Source organism: Amphiura filiformis, chromosome 3, assembly GCF_039555335.1.
Source record: "Amphiura filiformis chromosome 3, Afil_fr2py, whole genome shotgun sequence".
NCBI classification, from domain to species: Eukaryota; Metazoa; Echinodermata; class Ophiuroidea; order Amphilepidida; family Amphiuridae; genus Amphiura; species Amphiura filiformis.
The window spans coordinates 642,501-669,796 of NC_092630.1; the positions used below are offsets into that span (position 1 = coordinate 642,501).

The following is a 27,296-nucleotide window of genomic DNA, read 5'->3' on the forward strand; positions in this document are numbered from 1 at the left end:
ATCTATTCAAGATACCATTTACGGTGCAATTTGCAAATCACCCGTTGCGACATCCATCATCTTTTGTGAACAAGCGCGAGCCCACTTACGACCTGCATCATTTACGATCTGCATCATTTTCTCGCAACGCGCTCGCAAACGGCTAGCTATCTTCTGAAGATAGCATTGCGGGCCTAATAAAACAACAGAAAATATTTCACAAATTTAAAAAAAGTCTGTTAGGAAAGTTTGTTTTGATGTTTTTTGTTTGTCTGTTTATCTGTTTGCTTGTTAGTTTTTCCGCTATCTACTCAAGATAGTATTTATTTGTAAAATACAAGGAAATTGAGAAAGGTTGAATATATTTTGATAGGCTTATCTACTGATGATAACATTTTTAAACCTAATGAAATAATACAAAAAAGAAGGAAATCATAAGGCCTTTCATGTTTGTTTGTCTGTCTGTCTGTATGTGTGTTTTTTGGGTTTTTTTAATCTATTCAAGATACCGTTTATGGTGCAATTTGCAAATCACCCGTTGCGACATCCATCATCTTCTGTGAACACACGCGAGCCCACTTATACGACCTGCGTTACGATCTGCATCATTTTCTTGTAACGCGCTCGCAAACGGCTATCTTCTGAAGATAGCATTGCGGGCCTAATGAAACAACAGAAAATATTTCACAAATTTAGAAAACGTCTGTTAGGAAAGTTTGTTTTGATGTTTTTGGTTTTCTGTTTGCTTGTTAGTTTTTCCGCTATCTACTCAAGATAGTATTTATTTGTAAAATACAAAGAAATTGAGAAAGGTTGAATATATTTTGTTAGGCCTATCTACTGATGATAACATTTTTAAACCTAATGAAATAATACAAAAAAGAAGGAAATCATAAGGCCTTTCATGTTTGTTTGTCTGTCTGTCTGTATGTGTGTTTGTTTTGTTTTTTTATCTATTCAAGATACCATTTATGGTGCAATTTGCAAATCACCCGTTGCGACATCCATCATCTTCTGTGAACACACGCGAGCCCACTTATACGACCTGCGTTACGATCTGCATCATTTTCTTGTAACGCGCTCGCAAACGGCTATCTTCTGAAGATAGCATTGCGAGCCTAATGAAACAACAGAAAATATTTCACAAATTTAGAAAACGTCTATTAGGAAAGTTTGTTTTGATGTTTTTGGTTATCTGTTTGCTTGTTAGTTTTTCCGCTATCTACTCAAGATGTATTTATTTGTAAAATACAAAGAAATTGAGAACGGTTGAATATATTTTGTTAGGCCTATCTACTGATGATAGCATTTTTAAACCTAATGAAATAATACAAAAAGAAGGAAATCATAAGATTTAGCATGACTGAATTTGTGTTAGTTACACTCTCTACATTGAGTAGTGAGTACATTCAGTACAAAACAAATTAAAATGTTAAGGTTTGCTTGACTTTAAAGGGCTCGGATAGCGATGTTTCCACGTATTTTTTTTTTAATTCGCGATATACACATTTCCCGACAAATGATTAGGGCCTAAAGATTCATATAGATTTTTAGTGTAGAACATATTATTGAAAAAAAATTTATTGCATTAGCCACTAGATTTGCCATTTCACTGGCCCGGAGGGCCAGTAGAAAACTGAAGTCTGTCCCTGGCTTTTATCCAGCAAGATAATTATGTTGCTTCATAATTCAAGATCAGCTTTTTCTAAAATACGTGTTATTGCACATTGTCTATAGAATTGAAAAGGGAAGATATTCCATTTCAAAAATTCCACCTGAGAATAGAGTTTGTGAAGTCTGTGACCTGCATGAAGTTGAAGACGATTAGACGAATACCATTTCATTATGCGCCGTAAACCGTGAAAAGTTATTTTCTAGTATCTCAGAAATGTTGGACATTGATAATCTTTCTCTTGATCAACTATTATTGTATTACTTTAATGAGGTCACAAGAGTATGATATTGTTATAAACTGTTATATCCAGTGGATTTTCATGAATTGATGAGGGAGGGAATTGTTTTTTGTTTTGTTTTTTTTCAATGTAAAATTAGCATTGTCAGTAGTTTTCGGTCTTCTCCAACAGTGCTCGAGGAAACGATGAGGCCCTTTTTTTTTTTTTCAAATGTGAGATTCTGAGGATAAACCCCTAGAGTACCACAAAAAGACTTGGAAGTGATGCTTGTTCTCTAATAAACTTATTTATAGGCCCTATGTATGAAGATTTCATAAATCATTCCAAAGTCTAAAAAAATTGAAAAATCTATAAAAAAAAAAATTTAAAAAAAATCTGACAAATCCCAGAAATTGAGGAGGGAGGGGACGAGAACCAAAATATTAATTTTACACGGCCTTAGCACTGGGACTAGCATTTTTGAACTTTCTTTACCCATGCAGGGTCAAACACTGAAATTCGTAATAATGTTTTCACATCATATTACTCAAGAATACACATTCAGTTGAAAGTGAATGTGTATTCTTGAGTTGATATCATCAATATGTCTTTGTTTTGTTAATGTTTTTCTCTGTTTTTGACCCCCGGGTTTTGACCACACCTATAATTATGTTGCAATGTTGGGTTAGTAAAATCTTGAATCTTGGTAGGGCGGTCTGGCCTGTTTGGTTTTTCAAAAGGTTTAGCGCCCTCTATAGGTGTGGTCAACATTGTTGATAAATATTTACACGTGACATGATCAACTTTCACTTGGAACTGGCGATCTCTCTGACTGAGCTTTCTGAAATTTCATGAAAATATCCCAGAATGGCAGAAGTGACTGCATCAAGATTGAGTCCTTTAGGCAAGCCTTATTCTGAATTGAAACATATTGTGAACGCTGATGGACAGAACTTGTACTGCAAATATTGGGAGCCGGAGGAAGAACCAATGTAAGTAAGCTTAAAATTTATTTTCATGTTTATGTGCTGAATTCCGCACCACTTCCGCAACATTCACTTCGGGAGTTAGATTTATACTAAAATGCACAAAACCTTTTACGAGAGCGTACTTCCTCGATGTTTGTAACAACGCGTACGGCGCACACTATTGCGTGCTGTATATGCACCGTAGCTTGTGCATGTACAGTGCCTGTACGGTGACGTGGAGATGCCCGACGTTCACGGCTCACAAGAAATAATACGCACACACACACAGGGCAAAAAAGAAAACTAGTAGAGCCAAAAATAATAAATAAGCCCCGTCGTCTGCTGTGCATAAATTCAATATAAACACCGGATGAATTAATATTTAATATACTTAAATGGTAGATAGGTATGTTCATAAAATTTTGAAGTTCAATAATTTTAGCTGAAAGTTCTTTCATTTGAAAGAGAATCAAATTACCTAAACAATAAGGGGTCAATCATGTTTCTAGTGCATATACTTTTGAAGTTACAGACAAAAATAGTGTCACCAAATTGTCCAAAATTTTGTGTGTGAAATTGTGACAGCAAGAACATGTACAATGTACACTACTGTATGTGACCCCAGATGACCTCCTAGTCCTATTCTTTACTGTAAGAAAGCTGTTTTGGATGGTCTTGATTTACACACAAATTGCTTTTGCGCTTTAACGAGTGTCCACTTGGTGGAACATAGATTGCACCGTGTGATAGCTTATGAATCCATTATTATGCCAGTACCAACATAAGTCAACATCACTTAGGTTTTGGTGGTCAAAATTAATTTTTAGTAATATTTTCCATTGAGCCCCACAGTAAAGCCATTTTTGGACCGTACAGGCACATTCCACTTCCCTATGGACGAATAGCGCCACCTATAATGTGTGATATGAGCCTGACTATGGTAGATATCATGTTTAATCATGCTTCCAAAGTGTGTTTTAATAGTACCATACCCTCTGATTGCTAACTTTTCAGCCGGCGATTGCCCGGCAAGTTTAATTGTACAATTTTACTCACCGCCTATTTCGCTGCACGTATGTACACACGTCGTATATCCACACAGGAGTAAATTTATAGTTATTTTCCTTCGATTACTGTGCAAGATTTCCATATTTCAACATGGCTTCCATTCTTGGTCAAGGTAAAGCCTATTGCCGACAGGCACAGGAAATTGTTCTGCATGTATACCGCTATTTTGCTGGAAATTCCCATGAAGATCGGGAGAAGATGACACCACTTCAAGAAGTAGTAGAGGCGACAGGCGTTTGTAGGCAAACCGTATATAAAATAAGGAAGCTCGGCGTTCATTCTCCGAAGAAAAACGGCAGAAGATCCAAGCCAGTTCAAGATGAAGTCGATAACTTTGATCGTTCCGCTATACGTCGGATAATTCAAAACATGTACGTAAACAAATCGTGGCCTACAATAGCCAAAATCCACGAGAGTGTTAAAAATCAGTTAGGATTCACAGGTTCAGAATCAACACTTCGCCGAATATTGAAGAACATGGGATACAAATATCAAACTCGTTCATCACGAAGTATTGTCAAAGAAAGACCCGATATAGTGGCCAAGAGGCATTCATTTCTTTTAACAATGCGAGATATTCGCCAAACTGGTAGACCCATCATATATTTAGATGAAACTTGGTTAAATGCTAACCACACAGTATCAAAGTGTTGGTTGGATAAAGACGGTGAAGGTGGAATAAATGTACCTAGCGGTAAAGGAAGCCGACTCATAATTTTGCATGCCGGTAGCTCCGCGGGTTTCGTCCCTGATGCCCTGCTCTGCTTTCAGAGCAAACAAGGCAAAGCTGACTACCATGATGAGATGGACGGGGATACTTTCCTCACTTGGTTCCAATTACAACTATTGCCAAATATTCCAAATAATTCCATTATTTTAATGGATAACGCGTCCTACCATTCTGTTATCATGGACAAGGTTCCAACGTTGAATTCCAGAAAACAGGAGATGCAGCAATGGCTCACGGATCATAACATACATTTTGAACCCCGGATGATCAAAGCCCAGCTTCATGAACTTATTCAGCTAAATAGACCACGATTTCCTACGTACGTGATAGATGAACTGGCAAAAGAACATGGTCATCTAGTTGTTCGCATCCCTCCTTACCATTGTGAGTTCAACGCCATTGAACTTATATGGGGACAAGTCAAAGGTGGTGTTGCACGGAATAACGAGTGTTTCACAATGACTCATGTAAAAACTCTTCTTGAAAAGGAGCTGGATAAAGTTACTCCAGAAAACTGGAGAAAGGCTGTACACCACGCACAAAAACTTGAAGATGATGTGTTCGAAGAAGAACTTAAAATTGATTCGCGATTAAGCGGACAAGAACTGGCAAGTTTTCGATTTCACCCATTGCTCGCCGATTCAGACTCGGAAGACAGCAGTGAAAGTGACGGCGATTGGCCATCGGACATGTCAGACGACGAATCTATGATCTGGTTCCCACAACAAGAAGCTGTTAGCTCATCATGTCCATCATCGCAAGACAGCGAAATGAACTGCCCGGAATTCCCTTCGTTTACAGCAGCTGAAGCTTGACAAAATGTTTGACGGTTGACATGCAGAATGGTGAGTAAAAATCCACATTTCTTATATTCCATTTGCACGGAAATGACTCCAAGCCTTTGTAAATGGATACCCGTTGATATGCAATCCTTGTATGGTAGAATTGGCTACATTATTATGGTCCAAACAATGTAAAAAACAACGAAATAGAACACACATTTTCGTGACATTTTCTACAGCTGTCAAATCGCACGTGTGTTGTGATTTGAAAGCATGCAGTCGGGTCATGTTCAGGTCAGCGGTGTACGAAAATACGGTACGGTTCCTGTGTGTTAATGTACGGCGGTATGAGTGCAAAGGTCACGGCTCGACAACAGCCAACGGCTCGGCAGCCAATCAGAGGCAAGTACGTTTCAACGCAATAAATACGCGGTATAGCTTATGATACGCGCTCGTAAAAGGTTTTGCGCATTTTAGTATAGTCCTGCAAGCAAGATTTCACTCTTTATCATAAACATAATGACACCCCACGGACCTGAAGTCTTGCAGCGGTACATACAATGTAGGGATGCACTGTACTGGTACATCCAAAGTTCATGAGTTCAAGGGTACATAAACACAATTCTGTCGGTCGAACATCCGGGCTATCTCTAGACTAGTCTCGGGCCCAAACTGCATGTGGCGCACAGTTTGTTGTGAACAACAGAAACCGGCTGTGAAGGAGGCTACATAGCGATGTTGCTGGAGTGGCATTCAATTTCGGAAAAAACGACACTCTTTCGACCATGGAATTTAATTTTAAGTTTGTCAGTATATAAACGGTAAATCAAGTAAGTTTCTTTTTTCACTCTTAAGACTTAGAAACGGTTGTTTGATTCCACTGACTATTTGTGATCGAAATTTACATAACACCAATGACAGAAATCATCAACAAAAATCGAATCAGGGACTTGTTTTCACTCGAACATCATCAACCGGAAGTGACGTGACACGGACCGACAGAATAGACTTTGCATGCAAAATAGGATAGGGGTTGCGTTTTAGGGCATAAGTCGAGTTACATCTTACTTTGAAATATATATAAATATATATCAAATTAAAGCCCTTGAGTAAAGAAAGCCAAAACTGAAAACCTTTTTTTCATAGCACTTTCCGTAGCAAAGTTACATCTTGTCAAAAGATTGACTTTCATCAAAAAGATTCAGCTAGCAAAATTCCCCCAAAACGGCATTTCGGGGGTGTTTCTAGATCTTAGTCTCATGTTGATAGCAGCTTTTTAAATGGAACTGCTATCAAAATCCCTCTAAAATTCCATGTGCGAGTGACTTATCACCATAAAAAATATAGCTTCACATTCTAGGCTGGAGACCATTGCATTCCAAATCTAGTCGGATTCGCTGAAGCAGGACACAGTGCAAAGCAATGGAAGTTCATAATTAAACACAGCCGATCATGACAGGCGATCGCATAAAAAATGTTGCTAAAATAGTAAAATTACACTTTCACAGTAAAACTTTAGACTGTCCAAAATAGGTCAATCTTGCGCAAAAGATAGAGTTGACTCATCAAAATAACATTCATCCAAACTTCAACATTTACAGAATAAATAAAAAAAAAAAAAAAATTGCACCGCTGTCCACAGGAAAACGATAGCAACGCACTCTAGCATCGAATGCATAACTATCATGTGCATTTTTGAAGCTGGCCGTGTGTTATGAGTTGGGGGTCTCATAGGCTGGAGCCTGCCCTGGACATTTGCGCAGAATTTTGTGCATAAATTAGCTCGAGATACTCTAGCTAAAATACAGGTTTACATTTACTATCTTACATTATCTTGCTGTATTTCAGCTAGAGCTCCAAACGACAAGCTTCCGGGTTTTTTGGAGAACAATACTGTTACGTAAGATGAAGAAGAAACCCGCCTCGAGCCCGCCCTACTCATTATTTCATTGTACTTATTGCAATTTGCCTCCCACACATTACGTAATCAACACAAAGCTTTTGTGAGGATTAGTGAGTGTATAAGAAATTGACAGTGGAGGATACGAAGGACACGCCGATTGTTAGTTGTCAATCATGAATTGCCGCAACGTATTAATATTTTACTGCATGGCATTCCGCAAACACCAAGACAAATTATGCCGTATTTTTCCCAAGATCATCTCATATGAAGTAAGCTGAATGCGATCTGTACTTTTGTAACATTCCGATCGCTTTTGATCACCTATTATCGGCGAATTTGCTTGAAAACACGTGAGTTCATGTTGTGTAAACATAATTAGCATAGACACAAATGAAATTACGATGCAATACAATGCAATTTGAATGCGCAGCAGATCTATAGAAATAACGTTGCCGGGTTTTATGCAGAATTAGACCCTGTCTGGCATAAATGTTGAATTGTTTAGTTACTGTAGATACCTACATAGGTAAATTATAGCTCTTAGTGAGTGCTTCACATTGGTACCTTACCTTTTAATATAGCATGTATACTTCAAAAGTTATAGCAGCTGAACGAAAAAAATGTCAGGGTGGAGTCGGCCCATGATATGCTGGCCCATGATATGCACTTTTGTGTTAATGTTTGCTCCAGCTTATTTACATGTTGTTTCTGATTTGCTTTTTTGCTCAAAATTAGTAAAATTGCCTAAATATGACAAGCCTGAATACTATTAAGTATGGTATTCTGAATGTGTAATCCTCCCAAGTTTTAGGGTTTTAATTGAATTAATTAGCCAGGCTAGAGTCGGCTAACGATATGGTTGCTCGGGAAATGCCGGCTCAGGATTATGCTCTTTTCCTATATCAGGATTGTATCTAGAGTTCTCAAGTAATCCAAATCGTGAACATGAAATTTAAGAAATTTGCATTGCAGCAATATTTTGACAAAGTAAATTACTCCCATGAACAGTTAGCAGCCTGGACAACCGATTCTTTTGTTATGCAAGGCTCACTCAGTCATTTAATGTGGCAATACAAACGATCGAATTTGGTGTTGAAACGAGCTAAATTTTGAGTTACACCTTTTCAATGTAAAAATAATTTTCTCGGCCAAATGAAATGCAATCATTTTCATTTTTTCAGTAAATGTCAGGTCAAATTGTAGTGCTTGATACTTATTTTTTTTCAAATCCTAGTGTTAAACTTAGGCGTGAAATTCAGTCATTTCGTGTAAGATTTTCGATTTTGATAGGCTTAAACTCTGCCCATGAGCCTTTTCTTGGATCAACCTTTTAGCTTTTCAAAGTAATATAGTTCGCTAATGAAGGATTTTTCCCAACTTTCTAACGCACATCACCGAGAGAGTTATATCATAGTTTTGTCAGAATTTACGTTTTGATTTCACCATTTTTTCACCGGCTGAAATTTTTTCAAAATCAACGCGTGAAATATAAGGTTTATAATACTAGCATTGTGGATCGATATCCCTGGGTTTAACAGGAATACCGGCATGATGCAGTGTTGCCAGAACTTCAATATAGCAACGAAATTCCCAGGCCTAATAGCGCTCCTATACTGATCATGCTTATAGCACGATGAGGATATTTCATCATCACGTGAGTGATTCGGACCAATGTGTTGAAATTTGCTTCTCCTCAAAACAACTTTGCCCAAGGCTTACATGCAATTGGGCAATATTTTAAACAAAACTTTCTTTTACAAAACATTATATTACGCTGTATGTTTTATGATCACAAACTGTTTGGAACACACTTCCAAAGAAATAACCTTCAGCGCCCGGCGTAACGCCCCCAGACTTTCATTATTTAAACGCCAGAAATAGATTGTCCTTATAAGAACCATCAGAGATTGTGGCTTATAAGAACCGTTCATTATCATTGTTAACTTGAACAGGTTTTTGTTTTTAAACATCTTTATAAATTGATTGTTTTTATGTTTGTTTGTAAATTTTAGGTGCTTTTACGCGCTTTGAGTTCCTCATCAGAGATTGTGCCTTATAAGAACCATTCATTTTCATTGTTAACTTAAACAGGTTTTTGTTTTTAAACAAAAACCTGTTCAAGCAATTATTTAAAATTGCTTGCCTAAAAACAGAATAACTTGGATGTTAATACTTGACGTAGTGTTTCAATTGTCATGAAGGTGACTGGGTATGGTGCCTTTTGTTTGTGTTTGTTTGAAACTGCTTTTTGAAACCCACCGAAAGTCATAGGCCCTAATGAAGCAGCCAAAACAATACCAGGTTAAACATGGAAGTTTATAAAAACTTATTAAATAACCTTAAGGAAAAAAAAAAAAACATTTGTGGCAACAATAAGCCTTGCATTGAAAGTCATGGTTAAAGTGTGTTGATTACCACACCAAAGTTTCCCTACATACACCCCCACTACCCACCTCACACACCTCTGCACCCACCCCACCCTATAGGCCTACATGTACATGATATTACATAATAATATATAGCATAGCTATACATTTAGGTATAGCGCTTAATTATGACAAATATGGTTAGGCCTATATATAGGCCTACATGTCAAATGAAAAACAAACCCGAACACTGATGAATCTCTACAGAAACCCGAACACAAGTCTGAAGGGTGTAATGAAAATGGCAACCCGCGATGGGGGGGTAGGTCATACAAAATTCACATGGAGATAGGAGGGACAGAAGATTAAAATCCCCTATAAGAACACGCTAATTTTTCTAAGTTTGGACCGTGGATTTTCATGAACCTCAAGCGTGCGTCTCTTAAGGCGGACTAACCTAGGTAAACAAACACACAGACAGACAAAATGGTTTTCATAATCACGGAATCCATATAAATTGAAATTGCAGGCTATCACGGGAGCAAATTATTAAAATTCACCTCATTTACCAGAAAACCCAATTGGGGATTTGGGCTACCAAATCGCTAGTCGGGCAATCTTCATGATCTTTGCTTTTCAATGGAAAATTGCCCTGGATGACAACCATGAAAATATCGACTATTTCTGCTGGTTGCGCACGAGATAAAAGCACCGAGTTTGACATTTTGAGAGCATGAAGGGAAAAAGGATAAAATAAAAACGGAAATTCTGACAAAACTATAATATATAGACCCACACGATGTGCTTTACAGAGGTGGGAAATATCTTTCTTTAGCAAACTATATTAGTTTGAGACGCTAAAAAATCAATTCCGTAAAAAGCTCGTGAGAGGCTAACTCAAGGCCTATAAAATCAAAAATATCACACTAAAAGATACAATTTGATGCTTAATTTTAACACCAGGATTTTTAAAAAATGTATATCCAAGCACCAAGTTTTTAACTGACATTACTGAAGAAAAAAAAAATATTGCTTTATATTTGACCGAGAAAATTAATTTCATAGCAAAAAGGTGTATCTCTGAATTGTGCTGATTTTAACATGTATCGATCGACTTTTAGCGCGACTAAGCATTTCTAAAGAATCGGTTGTCCAGGTAGGTGACTGTGAAGATTGTAGGTTTTGCCAACTCAGGGAATTTTGAACCCACCCAAAAGATGAGATCAATGTAATTACTGTAAATCAATCTCAACTTAAGGCAGTATGCAGACTCCGAGTATTAGACGACATTTGATGTAACATATCTACATTAGTCCCATTCTATTTCCAGTAATGTCTAAGTTCTAACGAATGTTTGATGACGTTTAATCGATAATATGTTATGTATAAGGCCCCAAAAAAAATTGTTGTGTTGCCCTCAACCGTCCGGTCCTAAATCCTGAAAAATCAGAGTCGCAATTTTTTTTTGAATGATGATTTTTACAGATTTGTTCAAAAAAATCAATGTTTTTCACTTAAAATTAATATTATATTGAAAGACTAGTCTTTAATTGATGTCTAACAGGTATCCAGAAGTCAAAATTGACAAATGTCCCCTAATTGAAGAAGCATTATTTAATATTTGAGGGGATTTTTTAAATCTGAAGGTTTAAAAATGAAAAAAAATAAAAAATCCGACCGCCCAACCCAACTTTTTTATTTTTTCCACTTGAGGGCAACACAACAATTTTTTTTTTTTGCCTAATATCTGGTAGATAAGCCTAATTTCGTGTATAATTACATGAAGGAGTAACCAATATTTGGCAGGTCGAGAGGGGGGTGGGAAGCAACAGGTCATTGAAGTGAGGACTTTTCTTTTTGCATTGTATTTATGACAGGTCATTTAAGTGAGGACTTTTCTTTTTGTGTTGTATTTATGACAGGTCAATGAAGTGAGGACTTTTCTTTTTGTGTTGTATTTAGGTCAGATCATTGAAGTGAGGAGTTTTCTTTTTGTGTTGTATTTATGTCAGGACATTGAAGTGAGGACTTTTCTTTTTGTGTGTGTTGTATTTATGACAGGTCGTTGAAGTGAGGACTTTTCTTTTTGTGTGTGTTGTATCTATGACAGGTCATTGAAGTGAGGACATTTCTTTTTGTGTTGTATTTATGACAGGTCATTGAAGTGAAGACTTTTCTTTTTGTGTTGTATTTATGACAGGTCATTGAAGTGAGGACTTTTCTTTTTGTGTTGTATTTATGTCAGGACATTGAAGTGAGGACTTTTCTTTTTGTGTTGTATTTATGACAGGTCATTGAAGTGAGGACTTTTCTTTTTGTGTTGTATTTATGACAGGTCATTGAAGTGGGGACTTTTCTTTTTGTGTTGTATTTATGGCAGATCATTGAAGTGAGGACTTTTCTTTTTGTGTTGTATAATAATTTATGACAGGTCATTGAAGTGAGGACTTTTCTTTTTGTGTTGTATTTATGACAGGTCATTGAAGTGAGGACTTTTCTTTTTGTGTTGTATTTATGACAGGTCATTGAAGTGAGGACTTTTCTTTTTGCATTGTATTTATGAAAGGTCATTGAAGTGAGGACTTTTCTTTTTGTGTTGTATAATTTATGACAGGTCAATTAAGTGAGGACTTTTCTTTTTGTGTTGTATTTATGAAAGGTCATTGAAGTGAGGACTTTTCTTTTTGTGTTGTATAATTTATGACAGGTCAATTAAGTGAGGACTTTTCTTTTTGTGTTGTATTTATGAAAGGTCATTGAAGTGAGGACTTTTCTTTTTGTTGTGTATAATTTATGACAGGTCAATTAAGTGAGGACTTTTCTTTTTGTGTTGTATTTATGACAGGTCATTGAAGTGAGGACCTTTCTTTTTGTGTTGTATTTATGACAGGTCATTGAAGTGAGGACTTTTCTTTTTGCATTATATTTGTCATAGGTCATTGAAGTGGGGACTTTTCTTTTTGTGTTGCAAATAGGGGTGTGATTTTGAAAAAAAAAAAATTAAAAAAAAAAAAAATTAAAAAATTAAAATTTTTTTTTTCAAAGTTTTTTTTTTCGGTTTTTAGTAGTGTCTCTGGACCTAGACCTAAATACTAGGATCATGGTTGACCTAAAAAAAAAAAAATTGAATTTTGCACATTGTTTTGTAATTCGATATCAAAATGCATTGAATTTGAATGCATTTTGATATCATTAATAGAGTATGACATGAAAACTATGTATCAATTTTCATATTAAAATTACAAAACAATGTGCAAAATTTTTTTTTTTTTTTTTTTTTAGGTCAACCATGATCCTAGCATTTAGGTCTAGGTCCAGAGACACTACAAAACCAAAAAAACACCCTTTTTTTTAATTTTGGGTACCCGGGCAGGGAATTTCCTGCCCGGGTAATAGGATTATCGGGCGGGACTCGAATTCCCGGGACTCGCTCACACCCTTAGTGACTTGCAAATATAAATTTTTAAACTGAAACAATTAAGCCATTGATGCAATTTTTGTTTGATTTCATTTTCAGAGCTTTGGTTGTGCTTGTTCATGGAATGGGAGAACATTGTGAACGCTATGACAGAATTGCTGGAGCTTTAACCAAACATAATATGCTCGTCTTTGCACATGACCATGGTAAGGGGATCAGCCCATTACTCTGAAAAAGTTAGAGTTTAGGTTAGGGGTAAGGCAAGGGGTAAGGTTAGGGTTAAGATTAGTGTTAGGGAAGGGTTAGGGTCAGAGTTAGGATTTAGATTTATGGTTAGGATTAGGGCTTAGGTACAAGCCTTGGTTCAAGGCATCAGGCTTATTTTTCTCTCTCATTCTTTTCTTTAAAAACTTGTTTAAAAAAAATAGTTCATCATGATCTATAAATGCATGGCTATTAAGTATTATGGCTCTACTATCGTTTGCATGTTTTGCCTTTTTTTTTATAAACCATGGCAAAGTTTCTTTCCTACATATGTATCTTATATGAGAGATACTAGTACTTACTCTGTACTGTATGCCTTATACTGTACTCAAGATTCTGAATCCTTAGATATGTGCCAAGTCTTTGAATTTTGTGACTGCGACTGTGGTACAATTTCATACGCATGCAAAATTGCAGGTTTTTGCCTTTTTTCCACAAAAAGTACAAGAAAAGGGTGTGTTTCATTTGGTATAAAGCATACATGTAATAATGTTATTATTTGATCAATACATCAAAATTAGTGCTACATTGTATATTTTCTTTTCTGGGATTTACTTAATTTCAGAAAATGATTATTTAAAAAGCTAATGTATTGGGTACTTTGTTTACATTTGTGCAGTTGGCCATGGACAGAGTGAAGGTATACGGTTGGATGTGAAGACATTTCAAGTATATATCAGGGATCTGTTTCAGCACATAGATGTGATGAAGAAGAAACATCCTAAATTACCATTATTCATGGTCGGACATTCAATGGTGAGTTGATATGAGTAGAGTTGAGTGCACTTTTGCAAGAATCAGTTGTAGCATCTTTCATCTTTCTTTAAGCAGTAAAGTTAGCTCAATCGATAGGTATTCAAATATGGTGCGAGAGGTTGTGGGTTCGCACCCGGGCGGTGGTTAGTATACTCTCATGTAAAAAATATTGAGTTAGCTTGAAATTCCCTGGATAAGGAACTTACTGCTAATTGTCTCATTGTAATCCGTACAAAACTCGGGGAGCTGATCCTGGCTGCAAAGGTCTATTGTCTGTTTAATGGTTTATGGAATGATGTGGAACCGTAGTGGTCAGCAACAACGTGTAAAGTGTGCCGAGGCTTGTGGATCAACATTCAGGCGTTGTGCCAGTGTGTAGTGCACTATAAATCACTGAGCTTTCTTTTTTCAATCCAGGACAGTGGCCAGTGCCAGAGAGTTTAAATTCAGGTTTCAAGAGGAAGGAAGAATTTGAAAAGCAGCTGACTAATTTAAAAACACAAACAATCAAGATAATTTCTCACAATTCTTTCTGTAGGTTTGTAGATACTCATAATACAGTCCAACCTCTCTTATTCAGCCATGATGGGACCAAGCATTGGCTGGATAAGTGAAAAATTTATGATAAGTGAATTATATGCAATTCAACATTGAATGTCTGAAGGAAGTGTTAATATTGAGATGGCAAAAGGTCACTCCAAATGGGGTTATAACATTGAAAGATGGTATCTGAATGCTTTAATTATGCCACATATATGTACATGTAGCTTTCTAATGCTTCCATGCATGAAATCAAGCTCTCAAAGCATTAAAACATATTTTTCTATGAAGATCACATGTCCAGATAATAAAAGATATCCGTATAAAAAGAAGTCCGGATAAAGGAGGTTGGACTGTATGCATTTTCATCCTGCCAAAACCAAAAGTTATTTGCCGAAACAAGTTGGATCTACAAGTATCACTCTGAAGATGACCATTGCCAAAGACAGTCAAAACTGACACATCAGTAAATAACTTTCGGGTTTTGACATGATGAAATGTATAAATGAATTTCTCACAAAATCATATGCATGTTCATGTAAAAATTCAATTATGTTTGATGTTCTTATTACAAATATAATGGTCATACCACTAGGGTGGGACAATAGCAATTAATGCAGCCATGGATAATCAAGTGGAATTTGCTGGATTGGTGCTTATATCACCTGGGATTAGGCCCAATCCAGTCACTGCTACACCATCTAAGGTATTGTACCCAAATCCTTGGTTGGATTACTGGTTAATATTGATATTATTGCTTATAAAGCTAGCATGGAAATTGGTGCAATAGCTTTTACTTTTTGTTTCTTAGCAGTTTACTTTGCAAAAAAATTTATATCGCAAGCCTTCGCTCGGCTGTTGCAATGTTTATAGTGCAAAAAAAGTATAAGTTTTGTGCTCATACATGTAGATTTTCCATACTTCTCACAACTCAAAGTTGAATGGACAGATTTTATTGCAACATTTGACCTCAAATTGCAGAGTATGAGTTTTTGTACTCAACTTTTCAAAGGTCATTCAATGAATGTACAAATGTATTGGGGTTAAAAAACTGTGCCCTGATAGATGAACATGTTGTGGATCCTTTTGTTACGTGTGTACAGCAATTTCAACATGTACCAAAATAGTCTCATATCCAATACAAATACGAGTATGAGTTTTGTATCCAGAATATTCAAAATGTCATTCTATGAATGTTCAAGCACATTGGGATTTTAGGAACTGTACTCATAGATGACTATATTTGACATTCTTAAGAGTTTGAAGAATAAGAATTTACAATGTTATGCTGTCCAATCAACTTTTGTAATAGAGATTTCATAAGTTTACCTTTTCATATTTCCTTGGAATTGTTATTGTAAGTTTGTTGGTAGGTCAATGCAGTGAAAATGGATAGAGATTTCTAACAATAATACACAATGAAAATTTCCATAATTTTGCAATTTCAAACATGTGATGTTGTATTTCAAGAAAATGGAGATAAAGCAGGTGCCATGCAGTGTAGCTCCTGGTCTCTACATGTATTGAATCTCTATTATTATGATTTAGAAATACCCTTTTCATACTAAAAGTGCATGCATTGAAAGAGGACAACCCCTTAATAAGAGCCACTGGTATAGCACAGTTACGTAAGATCATTGCGCCGTACTTGTAAATATATACAAACTAGAAAAGTTCATAGGGTGCTACTTTTGGAGAGGGGGCCAGGGGAGGGGGTCCATGGTAGGGTGGCTTTTAATTAGACTGAATACACTACAATTGGCCAAGCAATACAACTCAAAGAAATTTCTATCCATTATCCTTCATGCATGTGACCACATCAAGTAAACTTTATTCCAAGGATTTGCATCCTATGTTATCCACTTTTGCTATATGTGTAAGAGAGCCTTCCTTTGGTCAACCACTGTTACTTGGACAGAAGCCTCCTCCCTCCCTTCCATGTAGCATGAGCTGATGTACCCACTTTGGACTGACAGAAAGAGAATTCAGTATTATAAAATACAGGGGAAAGAAGAACCATGCACCATACTCTAACACTATATGTAACAAGAAATTACAATGGAAATTAAACATAACATGCATAGACCGATAAGCCAGTGAAAAATCTGCAGATATGCCTGTTTGTGCAGGGACTTGAACCCCAGACTGTCAGATATAGTGTTTGATGCTCTAACCACTGAGCTACATACAGATTGTCCCATAGTGGACTAATCTTGTTTTGATTTGCTGCAAGTATAACAGACTTCTGGACCTAAATCTCTGTTGTTTCATGCTAAATTTTCACAAAAGATATATCAAATTATTGTATCTTCAATTTTGTTTTTATTGAAAGACTCTTAATTTAACAATGGTGGCTCATAAAACTGAGTATTTCCGCATTGTTTTTCAGGTATATTTATTGATAGTGATTTGAACAAGGAAGGATATTAAAGCAACATACACTATAGCAAAAGTGACGACTAACATTATTGGTGCAGACATTTTCATCAGCTATGAATGTACATAAAGACCCGCACTAACAATCTTAACTCATGTTTTTCTGTTCCCTTGTTCTTGTTTTTGTGCACATGGCCACATTTTTTCAGGGTGGCACAATAGCTATACTGGCTGCTTTTGAAAGAAGTTCGCTATTTACTGGAATTGTGTTAAGTTCACCTGCCATTGATGTTAACCCTGTAACTGCTACACCTTTTAAGGTATTTGGAAGTTTGTATTAAAATTAACACTCCAACAGATTAAATTTGCATGTTGTATGAATTTAGAATCAAATTATTCTAGAAATAATGTTTGGAATATGACTCTGCAGATGCAATACTTTAAGAAAATCATTTATTGTGGTTTGTGTTAGGTTCTTTTTTGTTAGTGATAAGTTGAAATAGCTCAGATTTTAGTTTTTTGTTGTTGCTTCTGTTACAGTTGTTTATTTGTTTTTGTTTTTCTGGTGATTAATTATGCATCATGGTGTGTATATATACCGCAGGGGTATTCAGTACAAATAACCATTTAGGATTCAATCATGTTTCACCGTTGTTCATCACCGTTTAACAGCGATGTGACGCGTCGTCTGCGTGGTTTATTTCAGCGAGGGCAGCTTTAGCTGCCCGTAAGTAAACCATTTAGACGCTGCTGGACGCGAGTTGTTAAACGGTGATGAACAACGGTGAAACATGATTGAATCCCTTTCAACAACGAAAATAAGCTAAAGATCGTATAATTCACGATTATTTCACGAGGAAATGTCAGTTAATCATTGTCACTAAGCCTTACAAAAACTTCGATGATTTCTCTGTTAATATCATCAATAAAACTACAGAATAAAACGGCAAAGTTTAGCCGTTATTTGAAAATACTGAATTCAACTTGTAAGCTTGCATACGCACAAAGGTTCCAGGCATGACGAATTTTACGCTCTCGCCAGAACGCGTAGTCTCGCTCGCGTTCGCAGTATACGCTACAGTAAAAGTGTGGATTCATCACGGATTAACAACGGTTGGCTCCTGTACAAAGGTATAGGAGGAGTTGTTGAAATAATAATATGGGATGGTCAAGTAATATAGACATTGAAAGTACATGCATGCATGGGCCATGGATTCATGTTCGTGATCATACAATTAATTGACAGCTATAATGAAGAAAACATTGCCTTTTCCCCAACATTTCAGAATTATATTTTTGAATTAAATCATATTTCTGTTGCAGAAAGGTAAAATATAACACAGTATACGATCTGAAACTTGGATGCTTACGAGAATCAATTTTGGTTCTCCTAGTTGTAATCCAGCAAGAACCTTTAGGAGAACCGGTTCTCGGGTTCTCCTCGAATTTGAAACCCTGAACATAATAGGGATGTTCTGCCAATATGGATCTCATTTTGGAGCCTCCTCTGTTGTAACTATACTACATCCGACAGTTCAAATATTAGCCCTTTCCGGGGTATAAGCCTACCACTTTTTTGCAAATCTAGGGGGATGTGGTTTACAGGACTTATACCTGTGTCATCACGATATATGGTACAAATTGAAAACCTCAGAACTTAAAGGGGGATCAGTCACAGGAGATGGTTTTGTCCATGCATTTTAAATGCCATTATTTCACTAAATTGTGGGGCGTAGTTGTAGCAGAAACAGACATATGTGATGCGATCAAGCAAAATTAGTTGGAACTCGGAAATATTGATTTTGAGATACAGCCAAACAAAGAAAACATTTCCTTTTGTTTCCTTTTGTTTTGGAAACTCTTTAATTGCTCATATCTTTGGAACTGGTTGTTCAATTTCAATGGGGTTTTCTGCAAAATCCAGCTTTATAAATGCTTCTTACTATCCTATAAGAAACTGAAAATTTAATATTTCCGAGTTCCGACTGATTTTGCTTGATCGCGTCACAGGGGCGCTTATTCTTCCGTTAATCGCCCCCAAAGGGGAGGGAATAATTTTACCCCTTTGGGGAAGAATTTTGCATTTTGAAAAAAAAAAAAAAGAGAGGGGAAAAACAGAAGAAAGTCAACAGGATTCAAGGAAGATTAAAAATAAAATTAACTAATTTGGGGAAAAATGTATAACTGGAACATGTATTATTATGTTTTATGGTATTTTTGGAATGAAATAGATGGTCACTGGCTGGCAGTGACTGCTCTACAGGGTGGGTGAATTTATCAAGTGTCATTTAGGGAAGAATTATAATGGGTACATAACAGCATACATGTAGTGGTCCCTTGGCTTTTACCCATTCCCATCCCAAAAACAATTATTTGAGGGAAACCATGGACTTTATCATAAAACAGGGAAAAGTTGGGTCAGTAATTCTTCCCTGCCTGGGCAATAGTGACTAGTGGTCATACTATAGGTAATAATGCACAGTTTGCACACTAAAATTAAGGGAGCGCTGCTTTGCATATTTCATACAAAATCCATTTTCTTTTTAGTTTGGACATCTGCCTATCTAGGGAAGCATTTGGGATTCTAAGGGAAGAACCATCAATTAGTTAACAGCTCTATTGTCATGTTTATCTTCCCTTTTAAACCTCAGCTTAAGATCCAAATCCTTGATTATTCTTCCCTAGATGCAATAGTTAAGTGGCATTCTCAGAACTCTGCAACAGAAGAATTTTAATTCTAAGGCTTTATAAATCAGGGGCATGCGAGTCACCACATATATAAAAGAGCTGAAAACGCAAAAAACAGATAGCAAAAAGCTCAAAACACCTAGCAAAAAGCTGCAATTTGGGAAGATCCTATACTTTTATACAGAGCAAGTGTACTGGTACAAAAAAAGCTGAACTCTCACACCCTGTAAATAATAAATCACAGCTAGCTCTGAAAATAATAAAGAGCCTAGAGGTGTTTACCAGCCTGTCTTCCCTTTGAATCATTAGTCCATAGATGGAATGGTTCAGTGTCCAGACTGTAACATCTAGGAAAGAATTTGATGGTTTTAGGGAAGACAGAATAGAACAACTCACAACACACCTATGTTCAGTCAGGGAAGGGAGGGAACAAGAAAATAAGGAAAAGTACATGTAGATACCACCCGGGGAAGGCACTCGAATATGAAAGTGACATACCTGTGCCCCGGGACCTGTGCCCACCAGCGTATGAAACTAGGGGTCTATCGGTGTGGAAATTTTTAAAAAAAAGGTGGTCATTCGGTGTTGGCAATGTCAAAAATGGAGTGTTTTTGTATGGGAACGCCTAAAATTTCACATAATTGACAATCAAAAATAGCTTTTTACCCAATTTTACTGTACAACATAGACAAAACTTATTTATTTTGCTCAAAATGTGTGTGAAGTGTGCCAAAATTTGGCAAAAATAATGCTCTCTTCATGGGCTCATGACGTATGTCAATATGGGAGTGCCCCCCCCCTTCCCGAGATAGCAGCCAACCTAAAATTTTCCCTTTTTGGTCCATTTTTGGGGTTTTCAGTTGGGGAAGAATCTGGGGACAGATGTGACACAGCACGGTAGGGTGAGGGAATAATTTCAATTTTCTGGAAGAATAGACACCCCTGTCGCGTCACATAAACTCATTTTGCATGGTTTTGTGACTTATTGCCCTTTTAGTTCTGAGGTCTTCACAATCAGAATACTAAGCACTATATAATGGCCTGTAGTACGTAGTCTTAACAAAGCTGACCTGTCCCATCTCAGCCTGTTATACTCTAGTTTCCTGTTCCTTGTGCTAGTCAGTGGTAATCATTTCCCACGGGTATAATATTAATATAATATTAGGTTTAGTAGACATAATTATGCTCAGTAGGATTAATTGCAGTTATATATCCAGGTTATATATGCTTTGGAAACTGTGTGTGTGTACTTTAAAATTTGTAGTTTTGCCTTAGGAACTTTTCAAAGACCAAGAAATTGTCAGTTCTACAATATGTTTAGAAAAGCCAAAGCAGGGAGGGGGGCAAGGGGAAATACTTCTTGGGGAGGTAGCTGCCTCCCCTTGCCCCCTGGCTATGTCACTTTAAACAAGTCAAAATCGGTAAACAGAAATGGTTAGTTATACAATTTCAAAATATTGCACTAGAACCGGGATAGATGATTTTTGAAATGTATTTATTATGGACATTTCAAAGCTGTTAAGGTTAAAAAGTCATCTGCCTTGGCCTATTTTTGAAATGCTTTATGGTTTTAGATGATTTCATGATTAATAATTTTTAAATAACTTAAAGTGCCCCCTATTGGGCTCTTTCTATACCTGGAATTTTCAACCGTGAGGTGATGAGCCACTTTGGTTGACTCATAGGCTGGTTGACTTTAGGGATACCAATGTGGTTGGAAAGGGGGAAAATCAATTTAAATAAAAAAATCTAATCTAATTATTATTTAAATTTTAGTGCATTTTTTTACACATAAAAAACTTTATAAAAAGTACTAGTATTTAGAAGTTTAGTTGGTGTTGCAGCAGAGTCATTATTCCAGACAATTGATAATTAACAATGAAAATGCCTTTGACCTTGGTAGTGATTTTGACCCTTTACTTTTGTGCTCCGAAACACCAGCAAACAGGCTAAAATCAGTTATGCACCCGTTAATCCGTTATGCATGATAACACCAACCCAGTGCTCGCATATATACCCACTGAGAGAATACAGCACCACTTTCCTCCTGCTGTTTGAGGAGCTTAGCTGTCTGCAAATAGATTCAGCTCTAGCATAGGGTAGCTAATAACCGAAGCTAATAGTAGTGAATGTGAAAAGCACCCCCTTTTTAGTGATTTTTACCCTTTAATATGGGTGTAGTGTTGTGACCTTAATAAATTGTCAGTCTGTTACATGTGTGCACATTGTTTTTATATCTATATCTTGTTTGATTGTGTGACTAGCTGGTGTGAGTAGGGGTGCATGTGTACAGGGGGAATCTAAATAATGTGTACCCAACTTAATAATTTTTTTGTAGAATTTTGGACACCCAGAATAAAAATTATGATGCGCTTATAGACATGATAGAGTTGTCCACATAAATTTTGAATAATTTTACATTGAAACTTAGTTTCGGGGTGTTTTTTTCAAATGATTTTGCTCTGCGAACTAAATGAGGTATTATGTACATTCATAAACCTGAAACATTACATTAGAATAGACAACATAGCATTCTATATTATCCTCCAGAGTTGTTTAATAAATTTAAATATAGCTAAGTATTTTTAGGAATTTTGTTCAGTTGGGTACAGTCTACATGTCATTTTGACTTTCCCTGTAAGCTGGGTGTGTGTGGGCTTGTTAACATAAACGAATGGGACATTTTCTAGTCTAAAACCAACCAAATGGAGACATCTAATGACTAGTGGTCTTCCTTCTCCCCCTGCACCCCTTTATGGCTAATTGTGTCAAATATGGTATTAACTAAGATGTTCGCGGGTGTCAAGGGGTGTAGAACATGTAGGCCTACCCGATTGTAGGTTTTAGACAAGTGTCTCTAAGTTGACACACAAATGTCCCCAATTTGTGGGTTTTAGGCTAGAATTGTGTATCCCCTTTTGGCAGTTATAGGCAAATGTCCCCAATCAACGTATGGTACAAGAGGGGTGTGGGTGTGTGTTGTATTCTGTAGATAGTGTAATCTCTTTCCTTTTTTAGATTCATTTCAAGTAATTTAGTTTTGCTTATACCGGGTGCTTATATACATGTCTTTTTTTAAAGCATTTCTTGATCTTCTTTGTTTTTAACTTAGTGCTCTATTTTCAGTCAAAGCAGTAACTTTATACTTATCATTTTTGTAACAATTATGTTATTCAGAATGTTAACAAATCATGCAAAGTAATCCATATATGAAAGCATCATTCCTTTCTTTAGATATAAAAGATTCATACATACGTGTACGAACCTAAATTCCATTCCAAGCAATTTAAATTAAATTCTGATAAATATTTTTAAATCTCTGTAATTTGTTCTCTCTGAATTCATTTGCTATTAAATTAGTCAATATAATCATGTAGCTCAATTTTGTTTTCTTCATTAAATTGACTTTCTTGTATACTGATTTTTAATATTACATTCATTATTAACAGGTTTTCATGGCCAAAATGGTGGCTTCAATAATACCACAACTACCAATTGGTAGTTTAGACCCTAATGATGTTAGCAGAAATCCAGAATCAGTAAGTACCAAAATGTTGTTCGGCAAAAATCAAATGTTACATTTCTTCCATTGTGACTTCAAACTTGTTATATATTTAATATTTATTTATCTGTCTTTATTTTAGTTGTGTTCACATTGTCGGATGTGCACCCGGCGGAACTATCAAAAAACATACCTGTACCACCTTTACATATCTGCACTCACAAGAAAAATTCCTTTAAATCAATATCCTCAATTTGTGTATGTCAATCCCTTTATGACTTTTTTTTTTTTTCCATCATTTCAATTTTATTCATAATACACATAAAAACAGATATATTGAAAAGGAATACATTTAAGGCCAGACAGGAGGGTTGAGAAGGTACACGACCAGGCTCAAACATCTGCAGGCATATAAAAACAACAGCACAATACAATAAATAAATGCAGGTTATTAAGTACTTGTAACTGTTGTTTCAGGTTAAATCCTATTCAGAAGATCCTCTGGTGTATCACAGTGCCATCAAAGCTAGGATTGGTGCCCAGACAGTGAAGGGAATGGAGAGGATAAGGAATGGTCTGAGTGACATCAGGTGGCCATTCTTGTTGCAGCATGGTGATGAGGATAAGATGGCGGAGGTCAGTGGCTCCAGACTCATGTATGAGAAAGCAGCTAGCAAGGATAAGACATTAACAGTAAGTGTATGGATGGAATTGTAGCAGTGCAATTTTCCCTCAAGATTTCAATCAATTGTGCTCTGTATTTGTAGAACGTATATGTACATTCTATCTAACCTACATACCATCACCACCCACCCACCCAAGTAAATATATTAACATTCCCCGGGGGGTCACTCCCATTGTGGCCTGTACACCATCCGCGATAATAAAAACGCGTAAAAGGGTCGTTTTAGGTGGGTTGGCACTATACTGTGGCGTATCGTGTTTAGGGTGTCAAAAACATGAACAATTGGAAAAAACTAGCAAAAATGCAATTGCAAAATACGCGGAAATGAAATTTAGGGTATAAAATTTGATGTAAGGAATAAAATCCCTGTTTAGGGAGTGAGCAGGCTCGTGTTACCTGTTTAGGGTATCGTTTTAGCCAAGGGTTAAATCCTTGTTTAGGGTGCTTTTCAAAAGTTGATTATCGCGGATGGTGTACAGGCCACAATGGGAGTGACCCCCCCCACCTACAAACCCTCTCCACCCACCCACACACTCACCGAGGTAAACTTGCACACATAACTATCCACCCACCTATCCACCAAGCAGCAAAGCAGCATCACACATTTAAATTTCAACAGAATTTAAAATACAAAGATTACCTTACCTTAGACTGATTTGAAATTGTCTTATTATATTTGCAACTGTACCACACTAACCAAGATATGGATATTTCTAATTACAAAAAAATATTCATAGTGTTGAAATCACCTAAAATTAATAATGCTGGTATTGTATTACTGAAGCTGTTTTCAATACAGGTTTTTTTGCGAGAAAAAAAATGTGTGTGTACCAGTACATGCAATAAAATTAGAACTTTAGTGCATGCAATTTAATTTGTCTTCCCTTATTCACCATGGTGAAATGCAAATTATACACTTTCATTGTATAAATATATAATACTCTGCATGCTGGCCATAGGCTTTAATATAAAAAGCCAAAGTTTTGAGATATTTTCTCAAATTATCAATAGCTATCTTAGCCCCTGAACCAATATCTGGCTTGTTTGTACTCATTTTAATGCATTTTCCATGCTGATTCCAAATATGGTCATGAAAATGTACAATTCGGATTTTGGAAGAAAATTTGTAACTTGTCGTCTGCAGTCGACACCCGTGTGGAGATAGTTAAACATGTTGATAGAATGGTATCCATGATATACCTCAGACAGAAGATTGTTTGCTGATATATGACTGGCATGGTCAAAGATTATGTTTGTACAGCTTGGTTATATGGGAATCACAAATCTTTGTCATCTTGTAAAAGATATAAAGATGCGACTGAAAATAATTGCTGCCCTTTGCAATGTTTTGTCAAGCACTTGAGATGGGTTTGCCAATTTGCCTGGAAAGGCTTTAATTTTTTAAATTTTAACAGGGGATGGGGGCCGGGCACTCGTAGTGACGTACAGGTGCCTTGGGCCTTTCCGAACTAGCGGTCTTTTGGTGACATGACCAATTACATTGAAAAAATAGGGTCTTTCGGTGACTGACTCTTTGATAAAAAGAAGGTGGGGTCTTTCAGTGACAGATGCTTAAAAGTGGTAACTTTGGGTTTTAAAAAATAAGCCTTTTTCATAGAAATTTGCAAAGTATCAATGAATAACTTGTTGCAAATAAAAACAATCTGTCACAGAAAAGGCAAATTACATGGATTAGTCATTAAGGGATGGTGTTTAATAAAAACTGGGGTATTTGGGTGGCATGCTAAACAAATGTGACCAGGTCCAACAAAACAGCTCAAAACACGGAACAAGTCACCAGACATGTTTTTGAGTTCTAGGCTTTTAAAGATGACATTCCCATAAAAAAATTATAATTTTGGAATTCTTAATTTCATGGTATTCTGAAAAGTACTTATTCAAAAGAGGTTTATTTAATCAATAAATAACAGTTGAATCCCTATTCAGTCCTGTGTGAGGCAGGAAACTAATTGGCCCTTTTATATTCAGAATAACAAATTTGGCAAAAATATCAAAGGTATCATTTACAAAATTATCCATAACTTGAAAAGAATTGATGCTATTTATTTCATTTTGGTATCATTTTAAAGCTTATTGTCTAGTGCTTGCATTTGTATTCAAATCATGAAATGTAAAAAATGTTCCTGGTTTTGTCACAGCGGGTCACAAATGTGGTCTTTAGCGGGTCACAAATGTGGTCTTTTAGTGACAAGTAGTAAAATGATAGGGTCTGTTGGAGGGGGTTGATGTGTTTTTGCTTAGGTAGGTTGATGGATGAGTGAATTGGTGGGTCCTTAGACAACCTACAAAATGTATACAAATGGATCTAAGTTTGGTATATGTGTGGACTGATTAAGATATTTACTCAAATTTTCCAAAACTAGGTAGCATAGTTTATCTGCCAGCATACAGCATATTAGTGCGGTATAAATGCCTGATGCAGCTATTAAGATTTCCTACTCGATATATTAAATTGTAGACACCTGTACCAAGCTTCCATTAAAATATTTGTACCAGCTACAATTTATTGCTCCATGTACGTGAAAGTTTTTGTAATTGCAGCATTATATTCTGTTTGTTTTCTGAACCTTTCCAGTAAGAGCAAAGTGCATTAAAGCTGATCAAATTAAAGGAAGGTTTTTGTTTCTCTATCAATTTACATGTGCCTTTGGATGGCTTAGATTAATGTTGAACTTAAATGGGAAGATTTTAAAGTATGATTTTTGCGTACGTTACAACAAACATTTCAAAACTTTACCTGGGAGATGACCAATAATAATAATAAAGTGAAAAGTGGTGTTTTCTTGCAACCACATGATTTAGTTTGCATTTTATGCATTTAAGGATTGGAAATACTTATTTCTATGTTCAAAATGTCTAAGGTATAGTTTTTAAGTTCACCATTTTCCCCAGCACAAGTTTTCTTGGGAAAAGAATTCCTATTCGAGGGGAACTACCTTTATTTATTCAACTTACAGCCCCCCCCCAAAAAAAAAGGTATTCTCCCCCCTAAAAAAATAAAACTTGCAAGGGGCGCAATTTGGCATAAAGGTTTCTATTATTTAAGGGGTATTTTTGCTGGTAGAGTGAAATCTGTGTGGAGGATTTTGCGAAAAAGAAAATAGGTCAAGTTTTTGTATGGTATGATTTGTCATAGACCCAGAAAACAGGGTCTTTGGATTTATCATACTTGAGTGCCCCCCTACTCCATATCCTCTCCAGATAAATAATATAAATATGAAGACAATCCAGATAATGTAAGTAACATTTCAAAAGAAACCCCAAGGTATACCACCTTGAAGTAGGAGGGAACAGAAATACAAAAAAAGTGACAACTGGGAAAATTAATTAAGTATTCCTACCATATTAAAAGACAATC

The 27,296-nt window shown here is 36.2% G+C and overlaps 1 protein-coding gene across 3 annotated transcripts in view; it reads left to right on the plus strand.

Annotated features, from left to right (window-relative positions):
- The first annotated feature begins 2,661 nt into the window (after positions 1-2,661).
- The window catches only part of LOC140147819 (monoglyceride lipase-like), a 29,392-nt gene continuing 4,757 nt past the window's right edge, over positions 2,662-27,296 (plus strand). The window contains exons 1-7 of one of the 3 annotated variants that reach the window (XM_072169569.1): positions 2,662-2,863; positions 13,206-13,312; positions 13,990-14,126; positions 15,262-15,372; positions 17,252-17,362; positions 23,180-23,269; positions 23,710-23,925. In XM_072169569.1, the coding sequence (XP_072025670.1) occupies positions 2,739-2,863; positions 13,206-13,312; positions 13,990-14,126; positions 15,262-15,372; positions 17,252-17,362; positions 23,180-23,269; positions 23,710-23,925 (897 nt within the window). In that variant the 5' untranslated portion in view covers positions 2,662-2,738. The remainder of the gene's footprint in view (positions 2,864-13,205; positions 13,313-13,989; positions 14,127-15,261; positions 15,373-17,251; positions 17,363-23,179; positions 23,270-23,709; positions 23,926-27,296) is intronic. The other 2 variants (XM_072169572.1, XM_072169571.1) reach the window with 2 other exon arrangements.